The 22085-nt window shown below is 43.2% G+C and overlaps 1 protein-coding gene across 2 annotated transcripts in view; it reads right to left on the bottom strand.

Annotated features, from left to right (window-relative positions):
• Nucleotides 1-19386, bottom strand: part of PPP1R16B (protein phosphatase 1 regulatory subunit 16B) — a 108234-nt gene extending 88848 nt beyond the window's left edge. The window contains exons 1-3 of one of the 2 annotated variants that reach the window (XM_069752337.1): nucleotides 19214-19382; nucleotides 17052-17090; nucleotides 6849-7163 (exon numbers count right to left, since the gene is read on the bottom strand). In XM_069752337.1, coding sequence (XP_069608438.1) covers nucleotides 6849-7104 — 256 coding nt within the window. In that variant the 5' untranslated portion in view covers nucleotides 7105-7163; nucleotides 17052-17090; nucleotides 19214-19382. Of the gene's footprint in view, nucleotides 1-6848; nucleotides 7164-17051; nucleotides 17091-19213 lie in introns of both variants that reach the window. The other variant, XM_069752338.1, reaches the window with a different exon arrangement.
• Between the last annotated feature and the right edge of the window lie 2699 nt (nucleotides 19387-22085).

The following is a 22085-nucleotide window of genomic DNA, read 5'->3' as shown; positions in this document are numbered from 1 at the left end:
TTGAGGATAATGAAATATCCAGTCACTTCAGACTGAATGCTGCACCAAGTACAGCATAGTTGGACGGCTCTAGGTTTACTGCGCAGGAGCAATATTAATGCTGCTCCTCACGGTGACAGTAAATAGTTGTATACTGTTTAAAAAGTTTTGGAGAACATGTTTTTTACGAGACAATTAACCCTCACATTTCATAATCAGCTGAACGAAGGTGGATCGAGACTCCAACGACCCTCACATGGTGTCTCTCCTGCATACTGCATGTGTCATGACCAGCCCCTATGTTCCCTGAAACAAAGATCTGGTACTCGGCTCTCTCAAACCCGCTGGCTCCGGTTCCTAACAAGTCTGAATAACAAGCTTCACCAAGGTTTATTGGTACAGAAATAGTCAGGTGTCCTTGTGCTTCTTTAACCCTTAATGACCCACCTAGTCACCTTTGTACTGTCGAGACCTTGACGTTCACACCTTTTTCTTCCCTTCCCATCAAAGAACTTATTAATTCGGAAGTTAATCACATATTTTAATCTTGCTGAACGCTCTTTCAGACAGGATGTGCAGAAGTCATCATTTTTATGTCAGTGGAGCTAGTAATTATATCAACCCTCGTGTTATTAACCTGACGTTATGTATCACTCTCGTTCTTACTTCTCCGCCACAGCATGTTACTACACAAAAGCAATGTAAAAATGGATATTTACAGGGGTTGTCTAGGACTTTGACATTGATGTCTTATCCTTACAACAGGTCAACAATAGGGATGAGCAGACCCGTTGAAGTACGGGTTCTGGTGACGAGCGAATCCAAAGTTCGGTCCGGGTACCAGAACTGTACCTGAACTTGAACCTGAACCGAACCCCATTGAAATCACTGGGGATTCAAATATTGGAGCTAGAAAATCTCTATATCTCCTCCTGGACTGTAAAATGGACTTCCAGGAGAAGTCCGCATTAGAAGTTTAGCACCGGACACTAAGTGTCTTGTATGAACCCTGAACTTTAGAGTTCAAGTTCGCTCACCTCTAGTCAACAATATCAGATCAGTGCAAGTCCGAAAGCCATCACTACCACTGATCAGCTGTCAGTAGGTCTCGCTGTGCATTGACGTACACAAGAACACCACAGCTCCAAACACTGTGTATGACCATTCTCAGGTACTGCAGCTCAATTCTCATTGAAGTAAATAGGAGCTGAGCTGCAATACCAAAATTGCCCTGGGCTGTGGTGTCCTGGCTCCTACACTGTGTGGTCACTACAGGACCTGGTAACAGCCAGTTGATGGGGGTGCTCCACCAATGTGATATTGATACCCCAATTGCAGGCAGAGACAATCCCTATAGCTAGATCCAGCAACAGGAATAGAAGTTTGCCTTACATGTTTATGATATTCTGTTCAAAAACTAGCTCCAATGGGTTATCCCATAGACAGCACATATCACCTATCCACAAATGTATCATGACTCAGGATCCGATCACTTGGACCCCTTCACCAATCTCTAGAACAGGGTCCAAAGGTTTCCTGAGTAAAAAGCTCTATTAACTGTTAGTTCTGACTCCTATTACAGAAGTTTAGGGGCAGGCAGATTTTAATTGATATGGAGTTCAGTGAAAAATTATTATTTGTTTGGTTTTTACGTGAAGACATCTTAACCAGTTTGGGACTGGGTCATTTTACTCAGCTCTTGAACAGGCACCACATTTTCATTTTTTTCATGCGCATTTAATGGCTCTAAAGCTTATCTCTTGCGTATATTCAGTTCAATTTTGCCTCTTTTTTTAGTGATACATGCAACTTCATTTTTTGCCCTTTTCATATATATATTTTTTCTGATGGGGAAAAAGCAAAGTAAAATAGGAAAAAAGTCTTTTTTTCACTTTTTTTATAGTAACAAAACATAGCTAAAAAACATTTTAAATTGCGTTCCCCTTTCTGTAGAAATTATGTTTATGTATTGGACATATTTTTTTCCGATGGAGGAGGGCATAGAAACAGAGATTTGGACTTGCAGTGTCTCTTTTTTGCTGTTGTTTTTTGTTATATTTATCTTGCTTTTTATTTATTTACATTTTTCATTTATTCTACACACTATGTCTCATAAGGTCTTAAAAGAACTCTGAGGGGAATTTTAATATATTATAGATTCTTTTCATTACTGAATCTCCCAGTAATTGAGATTGGTATAATAGCCAAAAATACAGGCGGGGTCGGATTGGCCCACTGGAGAACCGGAGGAATCTCTGGTGGGCCCAGGCACTGATACCTGCTGGCATATAGAGCCAGCAGCTGCCTCGAGCCCCCTGCTGCTCCTGGGGCCCCAGCCAGTGGCGTGTCGCTAATAGTTGCACATTACACAGCTGCTATGGGGGTGACAGCGGAGCAGCAGCGGGTGACAGGAGGCAGAAGCAGGCTGCTGTGGCTAAAGCCTGTGCCTGCTGCTAAAGAGAAATGAATATTCACCCTTCCCCACGCCCCCATGGGCGTGGAGAGGGGTGAATATTCATTTCACTTTAATAGCGGGCAGTGTTAGCTGCAAGCTGCATCTTATTGCGCGCTATCAGGGTCGGCAGACAGGGGCCCCCTCTCCCCCAGAGGTCCCCTGCAGCTTGGCAGTGGAGTGGAGCTGCAGGGATCGGATGCTGTCCTGTTTCCTGCCCGGTGCTTTCTGTCTGATACAACAGTGCAGCTGTATAACGTCTTCATTCAGAGCGCAGCTGTTTCAGGGAGAAAGCTGCTGGCGACGAGGATGCTGCCGGGATGTGCTGCAGCTGCGGGGAATGTGCGGAGAGGTGAGTGATGCTGTGTGTCTGTCTGTAAGCGTGCGTGTGTATGTGGTGCGGTGTGTGTGTGAGAGAGTGGTGCGGTGCTGTGTGTGTGTGGTGCTGTGTTTATGTGTATTGGAAAGGGCAATGATGTGGGTGATGGAGAGAGCAGTGATGGGGTGGTGGGGGAGAAGGCAATGTTGGTGGTGGTGGAAAGGGCGATGGGGTGGTGGGGGAGGAGGCAATGATGGTTGTGGTGGAAAGGATAATGATGGTAGTGGTGGAAAGGACAATGATGGTGGTGGTGGGTGAGGAGGCAATAATGGAGGTGGTGGAATAGGCAATGATGGGGGTGGTGGGTGAGAAGGCAATGATGGAGGTGGTGATTAGGACAATGATGGGGTTGGAGGGGTAGAACAATGAAGGGGGCTGCATTATACCCCATGAGGGGTGCTGCATTATATTCTATGAGGGGGCTACATTATATTCTATGAGGGGGGCTACTTTATATTCTATGAGGGGGCTACCCCAACCTCTGCTACATAGTTAAGATGTGCACTACATTGTATTATACCCTGATATTAGCGTATTTTACCACACAATTGGTGGTCTTGTATTTATATCTACGTAGCTACATAGTGGGCCCCAAGAATAATTTTCTCTGGTGGGCCCAAGGTGCTCCAGGCCGACGCTGAATACAGGGCAAATTCAGACTCCTGGCTGCATAGCAGAGCTGATTGGGTATTCTAGGATACATCAACTACTGCACTCTGCCTATACCCAGCAATTACATAGTTACTGATTCTGGAGGCAAAACTACCGTTACTACTTCCTAATCTGTATAATCAAGCACTGGTTCACCTTTGTGCATATTATCAAGAAGGCAGACATGGTAATAAACCATATCTGCCTTCTCTATGGGGAGTCTAGCTATGCCAGCTCACCATCTCCCTACGTTGATGTTTTAGAACTTCAGTGCAGAGCAAAGTGTGCACTGCCCAGATGTTTAGGGTATATGGCCAGTCTAGAAGCAGTTAAAGGGGTTTTCATACAACTGAAAGTTAATCCTTATTCATAAGTTAGGTGATAATGATCACTGGGTGTCCAACTGTTGGGACGTCCAGCTATCCCAAAAATAAAGGTCTGAATGAAGGAATCCACTCAATTCAATATCTATGGGACTGTTGGATAAAGTGAAGCCCTCCAGTTTTCTATTTCAGGCAGTCCTATGGACACTGAATGGGGCGGAGGTGAACATGCTTGACCTCCACTCAATTCAGATGTGTCTCTAGGAAGCTCCATTTCCAGGATCTGTCCAGGGTTACTTTTAATGTAGGGAAAAATACTTCAAGGGGCTTTTACATGGTGATTATCAGTTGAAAATTCATTAGTGGAAGAAGGTTTCAATTCAATGACCTCTGTAAACATGTACAGTGATAAATAATTGACAATTTGTGGTTTTTCGTTGATCACATCTTTTATACTTATGGGCAGCACATCCACTTTTGGAAACATACAGAACCCTTACACTTACATACAGATATTAATAAAATAATAGTCTATAGGCCCCAAGCAAATTAGAAATGTGTCATCTGAACACACTGATCTCCGCCAGCCATCCATACAAGTGTGTACACATGACGCAGAGAAGATTCAAGCTGTATGAATTCAAACCCTCGATCCCTTTGTTCTCAGGGAAAATAAGCAGCTGACTGTGGAATCTGACAACAGCTTACTCCTTTCTTCTGACTAAAAACACATGAATGTTCCATCCAGAGAAATAGCTGTTTGGCTAACAGCTATTTAAGGAGTATGGACTCATTGTGTCTATCACAACTACATGGGGTCTAAAAGGGGTCTTCCAAGATCCCCTGGCTTGTCCACTGTAAAATTTATAAAATAAGTTTTAGTCATACAACCCAGGTCTAAGACTGGGTCTCCACCGCTGGTTGACAGCCTGCAGTGGTGACATCATGGTGACATCATGACTATAGCAATTAGGAGAGCTGCAGCCATACAGTGGGCTGAGTGGGGATGCGGACATAGTCAGTATGAGACTGCTCAGACTCACAATTGGCTGCAGTGAATACATGTGTTGCAGATGCCATGTCACCACTACAGCTTGTCAACAATGACTGGGGTCAGCGACAGAGAGGAAGTGCTGGATCTGCATTGGGTGACTAAAGTCCTTATTATTTTTTTTACAGTGGGTAGAAGCATAAAATAAAAATAAATAGAAAACTCTTAATTTTTCCACAGCCAACTTCATACTTGGTTAAATCTGACCATAAGATTGGTTGTACCTACTAATTATGAGATGATATTATGTTTATGGGGGTGTTTCCTTCATCCCCCCGACAATAGATTTTGGGAAAGGGAGTATCTGGTGTGTTGGACCCTTTGTTCCTGTGGGAGATAATCTGCTGCCATCAGGCTTATTACCCTTGCCCCACTGATGTAAATATGCACGCTAGGCTGAGGGATCACCCAACAGCTGCTGAATGCGTATACCCATTTTTAACCTTTACTAAACTGATTAAACAGGTTAAGGGCTCGTTCAGACGAGCGTATCATATGGACGTGTGCTGTCCATGTAGAAATCAGAGAGCACACTGACCAATGTTATTCATTTGATTCCAGTGTCCATGAAAAAAAATCGCAGCTGGCACTATTCTCTTCCATATTCCTTAAGTCTTTAGGTGCTTAAAAAGTCTTATTAGAAGGGTTGTCCACTATTAGGACAACCCTTTCTTAATCTAAATGTTTGGCCCCGATAAAATAAAAAAACTTATACTCACCTCCCGTGCCGGCGCAGTTCCCACGGTGTCTGCATTAGAGGTCCCAGGGCTCTTGTGCGGTTGATGTGACATGTGACCCAATCAGCGCTGGCGTCACTGTCTCCGCGTTCGTACAAATTGAACATGAAGAGGAAGTCCGGGTTGCAGATGATCCCTGACTTCATCTAAATCTTCAATTCGACAGAAGGCAGGGACAGTCATGCCAGCGCTGATTGGGCGCCGGGGTCATGTGTCACAGCACCGCACGAGAGCCCTGGGATCGCAAGTGCCAACACCGGTGGAACAGCGCCGGCACGGAAGTATAGGCTTTTTTTTATTTTTGAGGGGTCAAGCGAAGGGTATGAGAAGGATTTGTCATACAGATGACACACAAATAAAAGTCATACTCTTGCCTGATGTCAATGCTGCGTGAGGTACTGTGCCCCGATCCTACTTGCTTTCATCTGTCCATCCTGGGCTATGTGGCCAGCACAGGAGAACGTGTTTACAACATGTTATGTAAAGCCTGTTTTTTATCGAGATTTGTAAATGCATTTTTTTTCAGCCTCAGTGCTTATTACTAACAACACTGAACACATCCGCCCACGATCCCACGCTCTGCAATGATTTTGAAGCATCTGAATTCTATGACTAACAGAACTAATTTCTAAACACTTGTAATTCTCAATCCCACACAAATCAGCAGTTGTGGTAATCGTTCTCATCTATACTAAAGAAGGTGAAAGTAACAATGTGAGTCAAACATTTGCTGCGTCTTTCTTAGTGCAGGGCCAATGTATGACAAACAACACTAATGGGAGAAACATTGTGTCATGCTCCACCCCCTCAGGACCCGCACTAGCCATAACACAATGTATTACTTTTGCTTAAAGTGCTCCTTTAACATATTTTTGTTTTACCTCATTATAGATTTATAAATGCTTCATCTGTACTTATCCTTACAGATCTACATAAACCTCAAACCTCTTATTCTAGAAGAACCCTCTAAATGCTGTACCTTAGCACCCACACAGCATTGTCTCCTAAACTGTTCAATCTATATCCATAGACACAAACACATAGCCCCATCCAAACTAAGTATCGAATCTGTATTAATCATTAGTATCCATTAATATACATCTATTAATTCTTTTTAAACTAATTGCCAAAATCAACTTTGTCAACCGATTTGTTGCCATAATGACCAATTATTGGTACAAGCACAAATTGCTGGTCAAGATCAATGACTGACTCTCTACCATATAAACTTTTTTTGCATTCTCTTTTCCTGTTGTCCTTTGTGATTTTTACTTACCTTCTTCTGGGTCATTCCTGAGACAAGCCTCATGAAGGGTGACACGGGAAGGAAAAGACACTCTTTTGCTCCTAGTTGGGGTCTTCCTTCTAGCTTTCTGTTGGCGCCGCCTCCGGTTCTCCTCATCCCTCTCATTCTGGGCCCACCTTTTCAGTTGTTGCTCCCTTCGTTTCTTGGCTGCACGTAGTCTTTCTAAGGTAGATGCCTTCTCCAAGAGCTGAAGTTCTGTCAAAAGATCCATTGGCTTTGAGGCCATATCTGACTGTCAGGACAGCATAAGTTCCTCTCTCACCAGATGTGGATACACTGACATATCTGTTAAATAAAGAAAAGTATTCACAACTATGACATTTAGAAGTCTGCTTTGTCTTGTGCCTAGTGAAAACACTCAAGTGCTCAAAGCTAAAACAATTGAAACGGTTTACTGGAACACCATCACTTTTGTGTTTTAGGTTATTATCATTTATCCTTTTGCCTTCTTTGAGGGCTCCAGGGGACAAATCCATATTTAACAGACCTCTCTCATTATACTGACTTTGGCTTTACAGTTTTTCATTTCATTGCACTTTAGATTAATTATACAATATTGACACCTATCAGCCACCTACAGTAAGACTCCCATAGAAATTAGATAAAAGTTGGCCTTTTTTGGAAGCACCAGCCAACTATCTAATTGTTATGATGAACATCCAAAATACAATAAAAGGGAGGTATGGAGCATTGCAGCAACTTCAGCCCATCACACACATGAGATAATTTCCAATTAAATGATGCTTTGGCCAATCTTTTTGCCACCGGTTATCTCGGCCGGCTCTCCCATACACAGGAGCACTTGTTTGGCCGAGTGCTGATGTGTTCTTAGTAATAACACTGGAAGAAGAAAAGGTTCAGCAGTCTGAAACTGGACATCCCGGATCATTTATTTCACAGACAATCAATTGTCCGGGGCCACCATACCCATTTGAGTGTTGACCAAATCAGTCCATATAGGCGAGTCCAGACAACATTAGTCTAAATATTAAAGGGAACCTGACATGACTGAAAACCAGCAGCTACCGGGAATAAATAAATAAATGTTCTCCCTGTAGCCGTACTTTCAGTAACACAACTGGGCAGAATTTTTACGCTACTTATGCGCAGACTAACCCCATATCTTCAGGTAAATATAATTTTCTAAAGTGACAGGTTCCCGTTTAGGCCCCCATTCATGTAAGATAGCTGTTGGCTGGCCGAATGTTAGATGACCACTGTCTTTTCTGGTTCCTTCATACACAAGAATTCTCGGTCTGACAAATCATCGTTAAGTTTGTTATGAAAGAGCCCCTTTGGCAGCAGCTTATCTAAGTGCCAAACAGAAGTATTGGCCATTGAAATTCAACAGGCTGGATCTTTCCTTTCACCAACATCAACTGCCTGGGAATAATGAGGAGGTCCTCATACACATAAGACTGTCGACTGATTCTGCCGAAGTCGGACGGTTTGGATAATGTTATTCCAGTGTCTCTCTGGGCCTTTACTCCCCTCTTCCCATTAAAAACAAACATTTTGGCCAAGCAAAGCATCCAAGTATATTTGAGAGACAGGAGATGGACTATTATCTAAAGTGTATGGGCATCTTTAACGAAATGAACTGACTACCTTGACAGATTGTAACACATATATTATATTCAAGAAATTAAACTTCAGTCTTGAAACAGTGGAGTGAAAACATTGGTGCAAAAATGCCTATATACGTTAGATAAATGTCTGCTGAAGGGTTGTTCAGATGACAGCTATATCTCTAAACTCTCCCATACATGCGAACATTCAGCTTCACCAAGCATTCATTTCTTTTCTATTGGGGATAGAAGAGCAAGCTGAAAGCAGCACAGGAGGATCAACTATTTAAAGGGGTTGTTAAGGTGCCTTAAGCTACAAGTCTGCAGTCACTCTATATGACTGCAGACTTGCGACTACTCCCAGAACATGCACTATGAGGATTCTACAGTGATGGTATCGGGAGCAGCGGATCCGTGATTTCAAGTATATGACTTGCACGCATGCAGTCGCATGTGTTATGACCTGGTGGTTAGGAGCACCCGACACGACCTGATAGTTAAACTCACACAGGACAAGCTCTGGGATGTGGGAGCTCTGCTGACCGCAGGCCCTAATCCTATCACAACAACTAAAAATAGCCGTGGAGCGTTCCTGACTCTCCCTAGACGCCTCTTCACAGCCTAAGAGCTAGCTAGCCCTAGAGATAGAAAATAAAGCCTACCTTGCCTCAGAGAAATTCCCCAAAGGAAAAGGCAGCCCCCCACATATATTGACTGTGAGTTAAAATGAAAGTCACAAACGCAGAAATGAAACAGGTTTCAGCAAAGAGAGTCCAGACTTACTAAACAGACAGAGGATAGGAAAGGTATCTTTGCGGTCAGCACAAAAAACTACAAAAGAACACGCAGAGTGTGCAAAAAGACCTCCGCACTGACTAACGGTGCGGAGATGCCACTCTGCATCCCAGAGCTTCCAGCTAGCAAGACAAAATCATGATAACCAGCTGGACAAGGAAACAAAGAACAAATAATAACTATCAGGAACTTAGCTTCTGCTGGAGAAGACAGGTCACCAGAAAGATCCAAGAGCAAACTGAACCAATGCAGGAACATTGACAGCTGGCATGGAGTAACGATCTGAGTGGAGTTAAATAGAGCAGCCAACCAAAGGATAAACCACGTCACCTGTGTAAGGAACCTCAGAAGCAGCAGCTTCACTCACAGCCACCAGAGGGAGTCCATGGACATAACTCGCCGAAGTACCATTCACGACCACAGGAGGGAGTTCGACAACAGAATTCACAACACACATGCTGACTAGATGGGAGCGGCCTCTCGCAATGCAAGTCTATTGATCGAGGCCGGAAACAGTCTCGTCGCAATATGGCCGGAAGTATACAAATCACAGACTTGCAGTCACATGACTGCCAGCTCATGCGCCACAGAATCATCACGGTGCATACAATGTGAGAATTCACTAGTCTACAGTCACAGAGAGTGACTGCAGGTTTGTAGCTTAATATAGGACAATCCCTTTAAATTCATATTTCATATCCAAAGTTGGGAGGCCCATAAATATTAGATGGCCATACATATTAAAGGGGTTGCCCCATCCAAATCAATAGTTTTGTAGTTACTCTGTGTGACTGCAGACTAATGAATCCCGCAGGGCATGTGGGGATTCACCGGTTATTCATACTCCCAGCCAGTTTGCGTGGTTTCGCACCATACACTTGCATCGTCCACGCCGACTACAGGCGGGGCATGGCATTGCTCCATACAAGTGTATGGAGCGAGGCCATGCCCACTAGTTGGGTTATGGTCTGGAGCAGGGGTCCCCAACCTGTAGCTTTGTGAGTAGCCCTGCAGGGAAGAGCAGATCTGGGTACACATCTACTGGTCTTGGGAGTTTAGAGATAATTTAAGTACAGTGCTCTGGAGACAGGATGATACCATGGTCAGAGGAGGTACTTGAAGCTGGATATGACTGTGTAGGGAGTGCGTGATGGGAGAATGCTTAATGTGGTGGGGTATTGTGGGAACTCCTGGATCTTGTTATACTGCTTTGGGGTGATTTGTGTGGAAAAGCTTTGGTTATTATTATACCCGTAATGGGGGCTTTGGTTGCCACTACTGTGAGTGGGGCAAGAGCTGGATGTGGCTCGTGACCCTCTTGCAGAGCTGAATGTGGCTCTCAAGGTCAGAAAGGTTGGGTACCACTGGTCTGGAGTATGTATAACGCATACAGTTAGGGCCAGAAATATTTGGACAGTGACACAAGTTTTGTTATTTTAGCTGTTTACAAAAACATGTTCAGAAATAAAATTATATATGTAATATGGGCTGAAAGTGCACACTCCCAGCTGCAATATGATAGTTTCCACATCCAAATCGGAGAAAGGGTTTAGGAATCATAGCTCTGTAATGCATAGCGTCCTCTTTTTCAAGGGACCAAAAGTAATTGGACAATGGACTCTAAGGGCTGCAATTAACTCTGAAGGCGTCTCCCTCGTTAACCTGTAATCAATGAAGTAGTTAAAAGGTCAGGGGTGGATTCCAGGTGTGTGGTTTTGCATTTGGAAGCTGTTGCTGTGAGCAGACAACATGCGGTCAAAGGAACTCTCAATTGAGGTGAAGCAGAACATCCTGAGGCTGAAAAAAAAGAAAAGATCCATCAGAGAGATAGCAGACATGCTTGGAGTAGCAAAATCAACAGTTGGGTACATTCTGAGAAAAAAGGAATTGACTGGTGAGCTTGGGAACTCAAAAAGGCCTGGGCGTCCACGGATAACAACAGTAGTGGATGATCGCCACATACTTAATTTGGTGAAGAAGAACCCGTTCACAACATCAACTGAAGTCCAGAACACTCTCAGTGAAGTAGGTGTATCTGTCTCTAAGTCAACAGTAAAGAGAAAACTCCATGACAGTAAATACAAAGGGTTCACATCTAGATGCAAACCATTCATCAATACCAAAAATAGACAGGCCAGAGTTAAATTTGCAGAAAAACACCTCAAGAAGCCAGCTCAGTTCTGGAAAAGTATTCTATGGACAGATGAGACAAAGATCAACCTGTACCAGAATGATGGGAAGAAAAAAGTTTGGAGAAGAAAGGGAACGGCACATGATCCAAGGCACACCACATCCTCTGTAAAACATGGTGGAGGCAACGTGATGGCATGGGCATGCATGGCTTTCAATGGCACTGGGTCACTTGTGTTTATTGATGACATAAGAGCAGACAAGAGTAGCCGGATGAATTGTGAAGTGTACCGGGATATACTTTCAGCCCAGATTCAGCCAAATGCTGCAAAGTTGATTGGACGGCGCTTCATAGTACAGATGGACAATGACCCCAAGCATACAGCCAAAGCTACCCAGGAGTTCATGAGTGCCAAAAAGTGGAACATTCTGCAATGGCCAAGTCAATCTCCAGATCTAAACCCAATTGAGCATGCATTTCACTTGCTCAAATCCAGACTTAAGACGGAAAGACCCACAAACAAGCAAGACCTGAAGGCTGCGGCTGTAAAGGCCTGGCAAAGCATTAAGAAGGAGGAAACCCAGCGTTTGGTGATGTCCATGGGTTCCAGACTTAAGGCAGTGATTGCCTCCAAAGGATTTGCAACAAAATATTGAAAATAAAAATATTTTGTTTGGGTTATGTTTATTTGTCCAATTACTTTTGACCTCCTAAAATTGGAGTGTTTGTAAAGAAATGTGTACAATTCCTACATTTTCTATCAGATATTTTTGTTCAACCCTTCAAATTAAACGTTACAATCTGCACTTGAATTCTGTTGTAGAGGTTTCATTTCAAATCCAATGTGGTGGCATGCAAAGCCCAACTCGCGAAAATTGTGTCACTGTCCAAATATTTCTGGCCCTAACTGTACATACTGTAATGCAGACTATAAACATCTATAATTAATACATACTACAACGGGGAACATAGGGGTTGGACTGTCCCCCTCGAGGATTAGAAGATACTGGTCTGATGCAATCATGACGCCAAACAGAAACAGGGCTTATGATGATCAGAAGAGGAAACCACAATTAGGACATCTTTTGCTGCTGGGCATCATCTTTTTGGGGGCTAATGACTAAACTGTCATGTAGAGTTGGCAATTCAATTACATATGTACTTGTGCTCTAAAGTTGGTGAATGGACCAAGAGTATACCATAATTATAAGGAATGGGCCATCAAACCCCAGGTGGACACTGTATCCCAATTAAAAGTACTGATAGAATACCGTATAGCACAATGACCTAATTTGTATAAAGGGGTTTAATCTGTGATCATTCAGCTGTGAGACACATCCTGTATGGTACGAGAAACAGAGGCGTCAAATGAAACCAAAGCAGGAAAGACAGATATGGGCCATGCGGTGACTTCCTGCACTGATGATCAGCAGAGAACATTAACCACTAGAAGACAATGGAAAATGCACAGACTATGTAATAGCATGATATAAAGAATAGACTGCAGTTAGGACACATTGTTCCTCAAGTTATAGCAGGAGGATTCCTTTTCTTGACTGCAATTTACTACCTACAAATCCGGGTGTCTTGAGCAGCTGCCATTGTTTTCCCAGTCTAAGTACACATCTTATGTGAGGAATCCAAAGAAAGAAAATTAACATCTTACTCCCAGGAATATCGAAAAAATGAACTGAAAAAGCAATTGTAGAAAGAGCTATTCATCAAGTGTCACTGGCAATAAAATGGTCGATATTGGTTCCTTTTCAAATAAAGAGAGATATGTGATGTTCATCGGTCTGAAAGCAATGTCTCCTCTGCTGGGTATTCTGGTGACAGCCCTGTGACCTGCATAATGGAAAATACTGATGACCACTACAGAATCCTGCTTTGTCATGCGGCTTATCTGTATGGTCTAGTCATAGAGGTACATATAACATAGTTGATAAAGTCATCACGATTGTATTCATTAACCCCTTACGGGTTGGGCAATTTTTCGTTTTTGCACTTTCATTTTTTTTCCTTGCCCTTTTTATTTTTCCGCTGACATAGCCATATGCAGTCTCTTCTTTTGCCTATATTTAAAGTGTTTTTTCCCCATTGGGGAATTTTATTGGGAGTTTTTTCCCAGCCACGAGTCAGCAGCAGTTTTATTTGTAAGAAGAATACCCCATAACCTCTTGTTGAGCAATTACATTTTTTATATATTTTGCCTCCTCTCATAGTGTCACCCCAGGCCCATTGTGTGCGCTTTTTTCCCCTCTAAAGTACATCCTAGAATGGTAAACTATTTCATTTTAGACTGTAACCTGTTTTGAACAATATAAACCCTTGTGTCAAACACTTTTAACAACAGACACAAAAGAGAAAAATGCCCCAGACACTGTCCTAACCACAAGCGTTCTGTCATAGTGTGGGAAGAATACATTTATTTAAGTCTTTTACTTCAAGAAGTTTTACAGTTTTACTTAAATTCCTTCTTTTAATAACCCTGATAAGATACCTATTTTGCCTCACCTTGGAGACTAAGCAGATAGCATGCATTCTGCAGCCGCCATCAGGAGTGTTGAAAAATAGAGCTCAGAGCCAAAAGTGTTTAGCTGAGTCAATTGAGCCGTCTTTCTACGTGGCTACCTCTCGAAAGCAAGCTTTCACTGGATTCAGCCGTGAAAAATTTGCACTGATTTTTGACCTTGGGAGTCGGTCAGCAGGATTTCCCCCACCAAAACTTTTTATATGTTGTGCATGTACCTCTTTAAATGACCATTGCTGAGAAATCTTTGTTTGAATTGATATGCAAATAAAGCTGAAGAACTATTTGTAGAGCTGAAGCCTCTGTCACTCCAGCTCTATTCTTGGCCCAGCATTGCCTCTTCTCCCTTTTTTTTCCTCAAGCAGAAAAAGGCCCCTTTGGGAAGGAAACAGAGCTGGGGTGACAAAGCCTTCAGATCTACCATAGTCCGTCCGCCTAATTTGCATATCAATTGAAACACTAATTTAAATTCATATGGACTGGCCAAGTAAAGGTATTGTTGTACTTGTCTTTCAAAAAGCTACATGCACATTTAAATAGTTTTAGTGGGTGAAATCCTGCTGTCAGATTCCCATTAAATGTAAATTATGTGAATATGTTAAAAAAGAAGTGAAAACTCATTGACAGCACACATGTTAAAAGGAACCTGTCATAGAAATTATGCTGCCTCATCCATGGGCAGCAGGAATTAGATTTTGGCTGCACATTTGCCGTCAGGTATATTTAACCCTGAAATGCTGTAGCAATTCAAAGAAAGCATAGATTGAAAAGCCATCCAAGAACTGGCGTAGGCCATGGCCAACTTCTACCCATAATGTTCTTGTTAATTGACAGGTCTCCCGCCACTTACACACATGGAAAAGACCTGTCAATCATCTGAATCAGGACAGGGAGAAGTTGGACAGCCTAGAAACGTCTCTCTCTATCGTCTCTAACCAGCTTTTCAAACTATATTAGCTATAGAGTTTGAGAGTCAAACATACATGGCTGCAATAGCGTGACCAAGCTCTGATTCATGCTGCCCATGATTCTTCACTATGAATTTAGTGACAGGTTCCCTTTAAACAGCGAGGAGTTGAATTAAAATGTTTAATAGAAATGTATTTATTGTTCTACTTATATAGGGCCATTGTTTTCCAAAGCACTTGACAGACATCACCATCACTGTCCCCATTTGGGGTTCACAATCTAAATTCCCTAACAGTGTAGTATGTCTTTCGAGAAAGGAAACCAGATTACCCAAAGGAAACCCATGCAAAACACAGGAAGAACATACAAATGATTTGTCAATGCTCATGGTAGAGTTGGAACTCAGGACCTGGAAGGCTACAGTGCCTCCACTGAACCACCAAGCTGGCCATCTTAAGAACCTTCCATGGTTTCTTAACTAAACTTGATGTAAATAGAACTGGGAAACGATTTAGAGCACATTAGGCAATAGATGAAGAAAAGAGTCAATGGTGAAAGGGTTGGTCCAGTCTTTTGTAGCTGATGACCTATCGTTAGGATCTAACTCCTCCACTGCAACATAGGCAGCAGCCAGATGTAAGCAGTAAATGGAGCTCAAAAAGCACAGCTTGGTTCACTGTATAGTGGCCATTTTCAGAGGCTGCAGCTCAGCTCTTATTGAAGAGAGTAGAAGCTGAGCTTCAGTTCTCAGTCACATCCATTAAATAATGAACAGAGCTGAGTTGTTCCCTGTACACTGTTTGCCTCTGGCTGCTGAAAGAAGTGATAACAGCTGATTAGTGGAGGTATTGAGTGTTGGACCTCATCGATCTCATATTGATGACCTGTCCCAAAGATAGGTCATCAATACCCAAATAGTGGACAACCCCTTCAACCAAGAATATAAAAGAAGGGAAATAAAGGAGAAGAAAGCAGGAGAAACAGTAATGGCTCTTACACACATTAGATTAAAGTCATTCGAACCTACCAATTTTGACAGGACCTGGCAGCCATTTCATTGATATTAGGGCCACATTGACAGATGATACTGAGGGAGGTAAGTATTAGGCACTTTAAAGTCCCCCATACACGGTGGACTTAAGTCAGCTGGACTTGTCAATATCAGGAGAGGAAAGGATCTGCCTGTTGGATTTCCTCCTGCCAATCCCTTTGCTCTCTGGGAAATAACCTGCTTCTAGAGGAGCCTGGCAGCGGCTCTTTCATGCAGGAGGGCTAGGCCAAGTCAAGTGTTCCTTTGTGACGGATGGAGAATGGGGAGATTGTTGTCGGCCAAACGATCATTTGGCCGACAACAATCTAATGTTTAAGAGGGCTTTAAAAATAAATACACAATCCAGTTCTCAGGAGAGATAAGCTGCTTAAAGTCTCTATGTTAGGAATGATAGCCATTTTCAGTATATGTGGGAGTCTGGAGAGATTGCTTAGACGACAACTATCCCATGTGTATGGGAACATTTTATGAGAAGGAGTGAAATATTTAAAAAAAAAATAGATCAGAATAGGGTGCAGCACTTCATCTACAAAGGAGTGTATGGCTTTTTTCATAAGATTAAGTGTTTGATTATCTGTCATGTACCACACTACAGATGCCCTTTCAACTACGGGCATTGGAAAGCAATGTCATCAATAAAGAAAGCACTAATTGCACCTACCAAATAAAACTGCAGATCAGGTAAAACTGAAAGCTGCTTTATCAACCTACTCGAACATTCAGTCAAGTGCTGTAGGTGGTGTGAGAGGTAGTACAAGCCATGTTCTTGTTTCCATAGAATCTCTTGCCCTATCTTTTCCATCATTGCTGATTCACTAAGAGCTAGAAGATGAGTAACACATCCCTCACTGTGCCTCCTACCTGGTTAATTCACAGTGCAGCCTTTTAATCTGCTGTTGTAGGGGTATTTAGATCGTGTAGGGGCATAGCTAGAAGAGAGGGAGTTGATTTGGCATCAACTTGCAAATCTGCCATGGCCAGGGTATTTATACACAGGGTTAGGAAAGTGAATTAAATCTTTAGTGATGGAAAGCCTATACACTTACAAATAACGGATATTGAATAGCACTGTTGATATGATCACGTGTAAGTGAAAGATAAGCCTGTCAAAGAAAATCAAATTGATTATGAGATAAAATATTATGAACCACAGAAAAACCAATGGATCCATGGCTGAGTCAACACTGACCTTCTACTTCAAGCACAGATGACCAGATCAAAGCCGATACTGAAAATAACATAAAACAACTAGGTTTAGAAAAAAAGTTATGAACCTAAGAGTTAGTAGACAGATAGAATCACAGAATTAATGAAAGCACCATTGAAAGGATCTAGATGGAAGACAGGATGGTCAAAGACAGGACACTTTGTCACCAAATAATCATTGAATATCAAATCATTTCTATTTCTGGCCAGTAAACAGCTGTAATAATCAGTTTATATATCTATAAAACTCAGTGGCCAGCTAACCTGGACAGTGCCCATTCTCCTAAAGGGGTAATCCACTTTTTTACATATATGTCCTATCCCCAGGACAGATCATTAATATAAGATGAGCACCCCGCCAATAAGCTCTTAGCACCTCCATCAGTGGTCAGACGTTAAGTGGTGTAACGAGCTGGAAAACTGCAGTTCCATATACTGTACACAGTGGCCATTGTGGGTACTGCGGCTCATCTCCTATTCTGTTCAATAGGAGCTGATCTGTCGTACCCAAGAGAGGCCACTAAATAGTGTACGGAGCTGTGCTGTTCCCCTCTGTACATTGTTTACAACCAGCTCCCGTCAGACGGTGATTACAGCTGAAGGGTCGGGGTGTAGGTATTGAACCCACACCTATCTTATATTAATGACCTATCCTAAGGATAAGTCATCACTATAAAAGTAGTGGTCAACTCCTTTACGGCTATGTTCACACTTGCATTGTGAGCCTCAGTTCCCAATTCCGTTACAAATGGCAGTAAGAACAGGGCATCGTACAGCACTTTTTTTGCTGTCAAAACTATAGACGCAACAGTTCCCCAGGAAAACCCATTGGACGTCGGACCCCTAGGTGGGGTCTGTGTAGTGCTGTTGATATCTCTTGTATTCTGCATCCAGAAAAACATCTTCTGTTATAAATAGATGCCATGGTGTAGTTGTGAACAATATCCAAAAATGTTCTCCATGCGCGTAACCCTTAGGACTACCCCAGCTCGACTATAAAGGTGACATCTCCTGGTGTTTCGCAGGTTCTATTTATGTATTCTGAAAGCATGATTAGACTTCTGTAGAACAAGCGAAGAACTTCCTAATTCTACGTTCCATGCCCAGTCCTCTCTTCTGAAAACTTGGATATATTAATCCGTGCATGTGTACGGAGTGTAACTTTGTATAGCTTCATTTTAAACTATAAAACTTAGAATTTATTTCCTAAACATTTATGTATATATAGAAACAAAATATTCAAGATGCAAAGTCTACATTTTGTGACGAGTGAATGTTACACTAGACCTATGAGCACCTGTGTGTAGCTATGCACCTGCTGAACAGCTGCGTCTCGGGATTTTGGAAAATGCTTACGACTGTGAAAATAGGTTAGGAGTATGTGAATAGAGGGCAGGCCGGGTTCACAAGCCACTCAAAATGTTTAGGAAGATATGACACCCAAACGTAGGAGGACTCTATATATCTCCTTCCTTTGGGATCGAATCTGAGCAATCCCAAGAAAAGCAAGCGCACAGTGAGCTTTGTATAGTATGCATAGAGCTTCCTTGGGTTTAGACATCAATCTGAGCACATTCTGCATACAGAGGTCCTAAATAGGTAATACAGAAATGGACAATCAATAGATCACATCTCCAGCCCTAGTCCGGTGCCAAATTCACCCTATACTGACTTGGCTGTGTGCTGTAAATGCAGCAACTGTCAAAAACTAAAGATATATACAGTACCTATCAGTATATACATATATTACATATAATATATATACACATGTATAGCCATCCTGGATGACCACCGCACGTGTTCTCTCACACACGATATGTAGTCCGATAGAAGAATGTGCAGGTATCATGTGTCCGTGGAGGATAAAACACCTGCAGCGAAGTGATGGGAGCTATGTGTTCCCATACATTAATAAATACCAATTTCCAATATATTCATGTAATAATTTATACCATATGCTAGAACTGTTCTTTCCTTTGATTTATACATTTTTGTGCATTAAATATAAAAAAAACGACGTCAAATACAATACCGCCATGGTAGATCTAGTATACATAGTATAGCACACATACATTTAGGCTATGCAGATAAAATATACATAGTCGCTCTGGTACAGATCATTAGCACATTCATATCCATACATACCTATATGATATGCAGCCTGGGAGCAGCAGTCAAGGCTCTGGGAAGCATGGAGCACTTGGGGACCAATGCAAATAGGGACTGAGATCCAAGTGACAGCATAGAGGGACTAATGCAGACAGCACAGAGCTGTACAGACACAGTGCACAGTGCTAGTAGCTCTGCAGGGTAGGAGAGGAGGCGTCTGCTGCAGCCTCACTACCCAGAGAGGAGGAGGGGGAGAGTGCAGAGACTTCTCATTATACAACTCCACCTACAGCACAAGCCAGTGCCACTCCATCTACATACAGAGCACCGCCGACAGCATGTCTTCCACTGTAAATGCCACCCTTCTGCATGCTAAACCGGTTTCATTACACGTTTGCTTTATTATTCGGTTAATTGATCTTATTCATTTCTATGCTCAATGTGGTAAACTGTTATATTCATTACAGCCGGTCTGGGTCAGCTTCTTTTCTGTTCTGGTGCTGCGCCATTGGGTTTTCTATAAAAACGTATCCTAGTACTATTTTCTGCAGGCTTCCCTAAGCACATATACAGTTCACAGACACCATATCCTGTCCAAATGATCATCGGCATGTCACACTCTCCACAAAGAGAAACGTTACCCCTTAGACCTCAGTCCAGAGACTCTCGCCCAGCCAAATCAGTTCTCACACTTGGCACTGATGAGGAGCAATCACCCGAAACATCATGCCTGAATATTTAGATTATGATTTGGCCTTTATCCTCAGTCACCCTGCAAGACTTGTTAAAGGGTCGATAATGACTTGTAGGATTGCTGCTTACAACAGTTGGCGCTATACAAGTCCTCTTCCTCTCTGAAGAGGGAATTGGCATACAAATCATCATCGTCATTTTGGACTAATCTCCATCCCAGTGCTAAAATTTTACCAAATTAAAACTCCAGACAGCTCCCTGATTAAAAAACACTCTACAACAGCTACATAGGTACCATCATATAGTGCTCAAACATACTGATATACTGTGACTAATTATCAGCTCCAGAAATAAAGTAGACTAATGACAGTGCGGTATAGTATCAAAATTATTAGAAGTGCTGGTTAAAGTCCTGGTTGTCAGCCCATCAATCAGTTCGATGCACCCTGAAGATCTCCCCTATTTTTCACCCTGGCATTTGTGTCCATTCCAACTGGTTTCTTTTACTCGGGGAAAAACGTATTTAGACGTTTAAGGATTGTGTCTTAACATTAGTTTACAAAACAGGCTCCAAGGAAGATACCGTAATCTATCTCATCCAAAAGGAATTCCTATTAGTTCATTTTCAGAGGAGTTTTTTTATTTTACGGCATTTTACTATAAAAAGAACTTGATCAGGATGCTATATGTACTTCCTGTCTATAGATAAAAGAGTTTAATGGTCATAGCCTGGTTTGGTTTTTATTTTTTAGAAACCTTTTAGACAGATTTTATCATGTCTATAGGTGTCACGGGTGTGTTATGTCCTAATCTGACTGCCAGAGGATCTGGGATTAGAAGATCACAACGTTTAATAGATAGCAGTGTCTTCATGGTGTCCCCCTTGTGTTGCGCTGCACCTTCAAGGTCCTCTCGTATCCAGCGTGACATTAGGCCTGTGGTCTTCAACTTGGGTATTCCCACTGCTATGAAACTCTCAGTATGGTGCAGACTATCAGGGAATCGTAAGAGTTGTAGGTCTGCAACAGCAACAGACCTACAGCTTGTTCTCTGTAATAGAATCTGATCATGGGGATTTCGAGAAGCTGGACTTATGGCTATCAGTGAAACACCTTGCCAGCTTCTGTTCTAAAATAGGTTGTCATCATTAGGAAAACTGTTTTACTTCAATTTTCATTTACTCTATTAGGCAATTTTATGAAATGGCATCCTCTCAGCTCAGGATCCTGATTGCTTAGCTTGAGTGGATAGCGACTGTGAAGATCGTCTCTCACTCTGTTGGACCAGGAAAGGCCGGAGCGAGCCGTCCCCTCCCCCCATGGCGTCAGCGAAGGCCCACATGACAATGGTTTGGAGGAGTGGGGGGATTAGGCTAATTTTCAAGGGGGTGGGGGCTGAGAGGGGGCATAAAGGGGTGATTGGAGGCGGGGCCTGCTCAGTTCCCGCTCACTGTCCCAAGTTGTTACCGTACATGTCCAGCGTAGATGCCATCCTGGATAGCCTGAAGGCTGCTGCAGTTTCGCGCCCTCCCGGCTGGCGGCGCACATCTTGCGGGGGGTCTTTGCCGGTGGACCCCAATTTGGCCCCCGAGCGGCTGTCCTTCCCGGGACCCTCCAGGCCAGGCGCCGGTAAGAGCAGCAGTGAGCAGGCCCTGGCCTGGGAGGAATCCTACAGCCAGGTGAGGCTCAGCAGCGATCACTAGGCCCTCACCTTGTGGTGTGGTGGGGGCGGAGTGAAGGCGCACCAGGCAGCATCAGGGGCCTGTGAGAACGGGAGGCTGCGGCGGTGATGCTCCTATCGCGTGGCCTGCCCCAGCGTCTTCGGCGGGGTCTGGAAGAGCGGAGGACACTGGAGGGTCGGGCGGCCACAGGACTGATCGTGCCAGGCTGGCCTCTTTGTCGCTGACAGGGGATCCTCCTGCTCCAGCGTTGCGGGCCAGAGGGACTCCTTCTTTGGCCGTCACTGGGACCGGTGGGGTCGACGTGCTGCCGTGCAGGCTCCACCATCCCCTGGGATTTAGAGTCAAGATCCCCTGTTTCCTGGATCCACAGAACTACAGGACTCTCAACCCGAGGGGCAGCGCCAACATCAAGCGACTGACGGGTTATGGTGGATTTCGCAGTCCGTGGACGTCTGGATGCCAGCACTCCGGCTGGAGGGACCACAGATCCCTTGCAGCCCGGTAAGTATATGTCCGTGTCAAGTTTATGTCCTC

Source organism: Ranitomeya imitator, chromosome 2 (genome assembly GCF_032444005.1).
Source record: "Ranitomeya imitator isolate aRanImi1 chromosome 2, aRanImi1.pri, whole genome shotgun sequence".
Taxonomy (NCBI): Eukaryota; Metazoa; Chordata; class Amphibia; order Anura; family Dendrobatidae; genus Ranitomeya; species Ranitomeya imitator.
The sequence above is the reverse complement of the archived record's forward strand: the minus strand, read 5'-3'. Positions and strand labels throughout refer to the sequence as shown.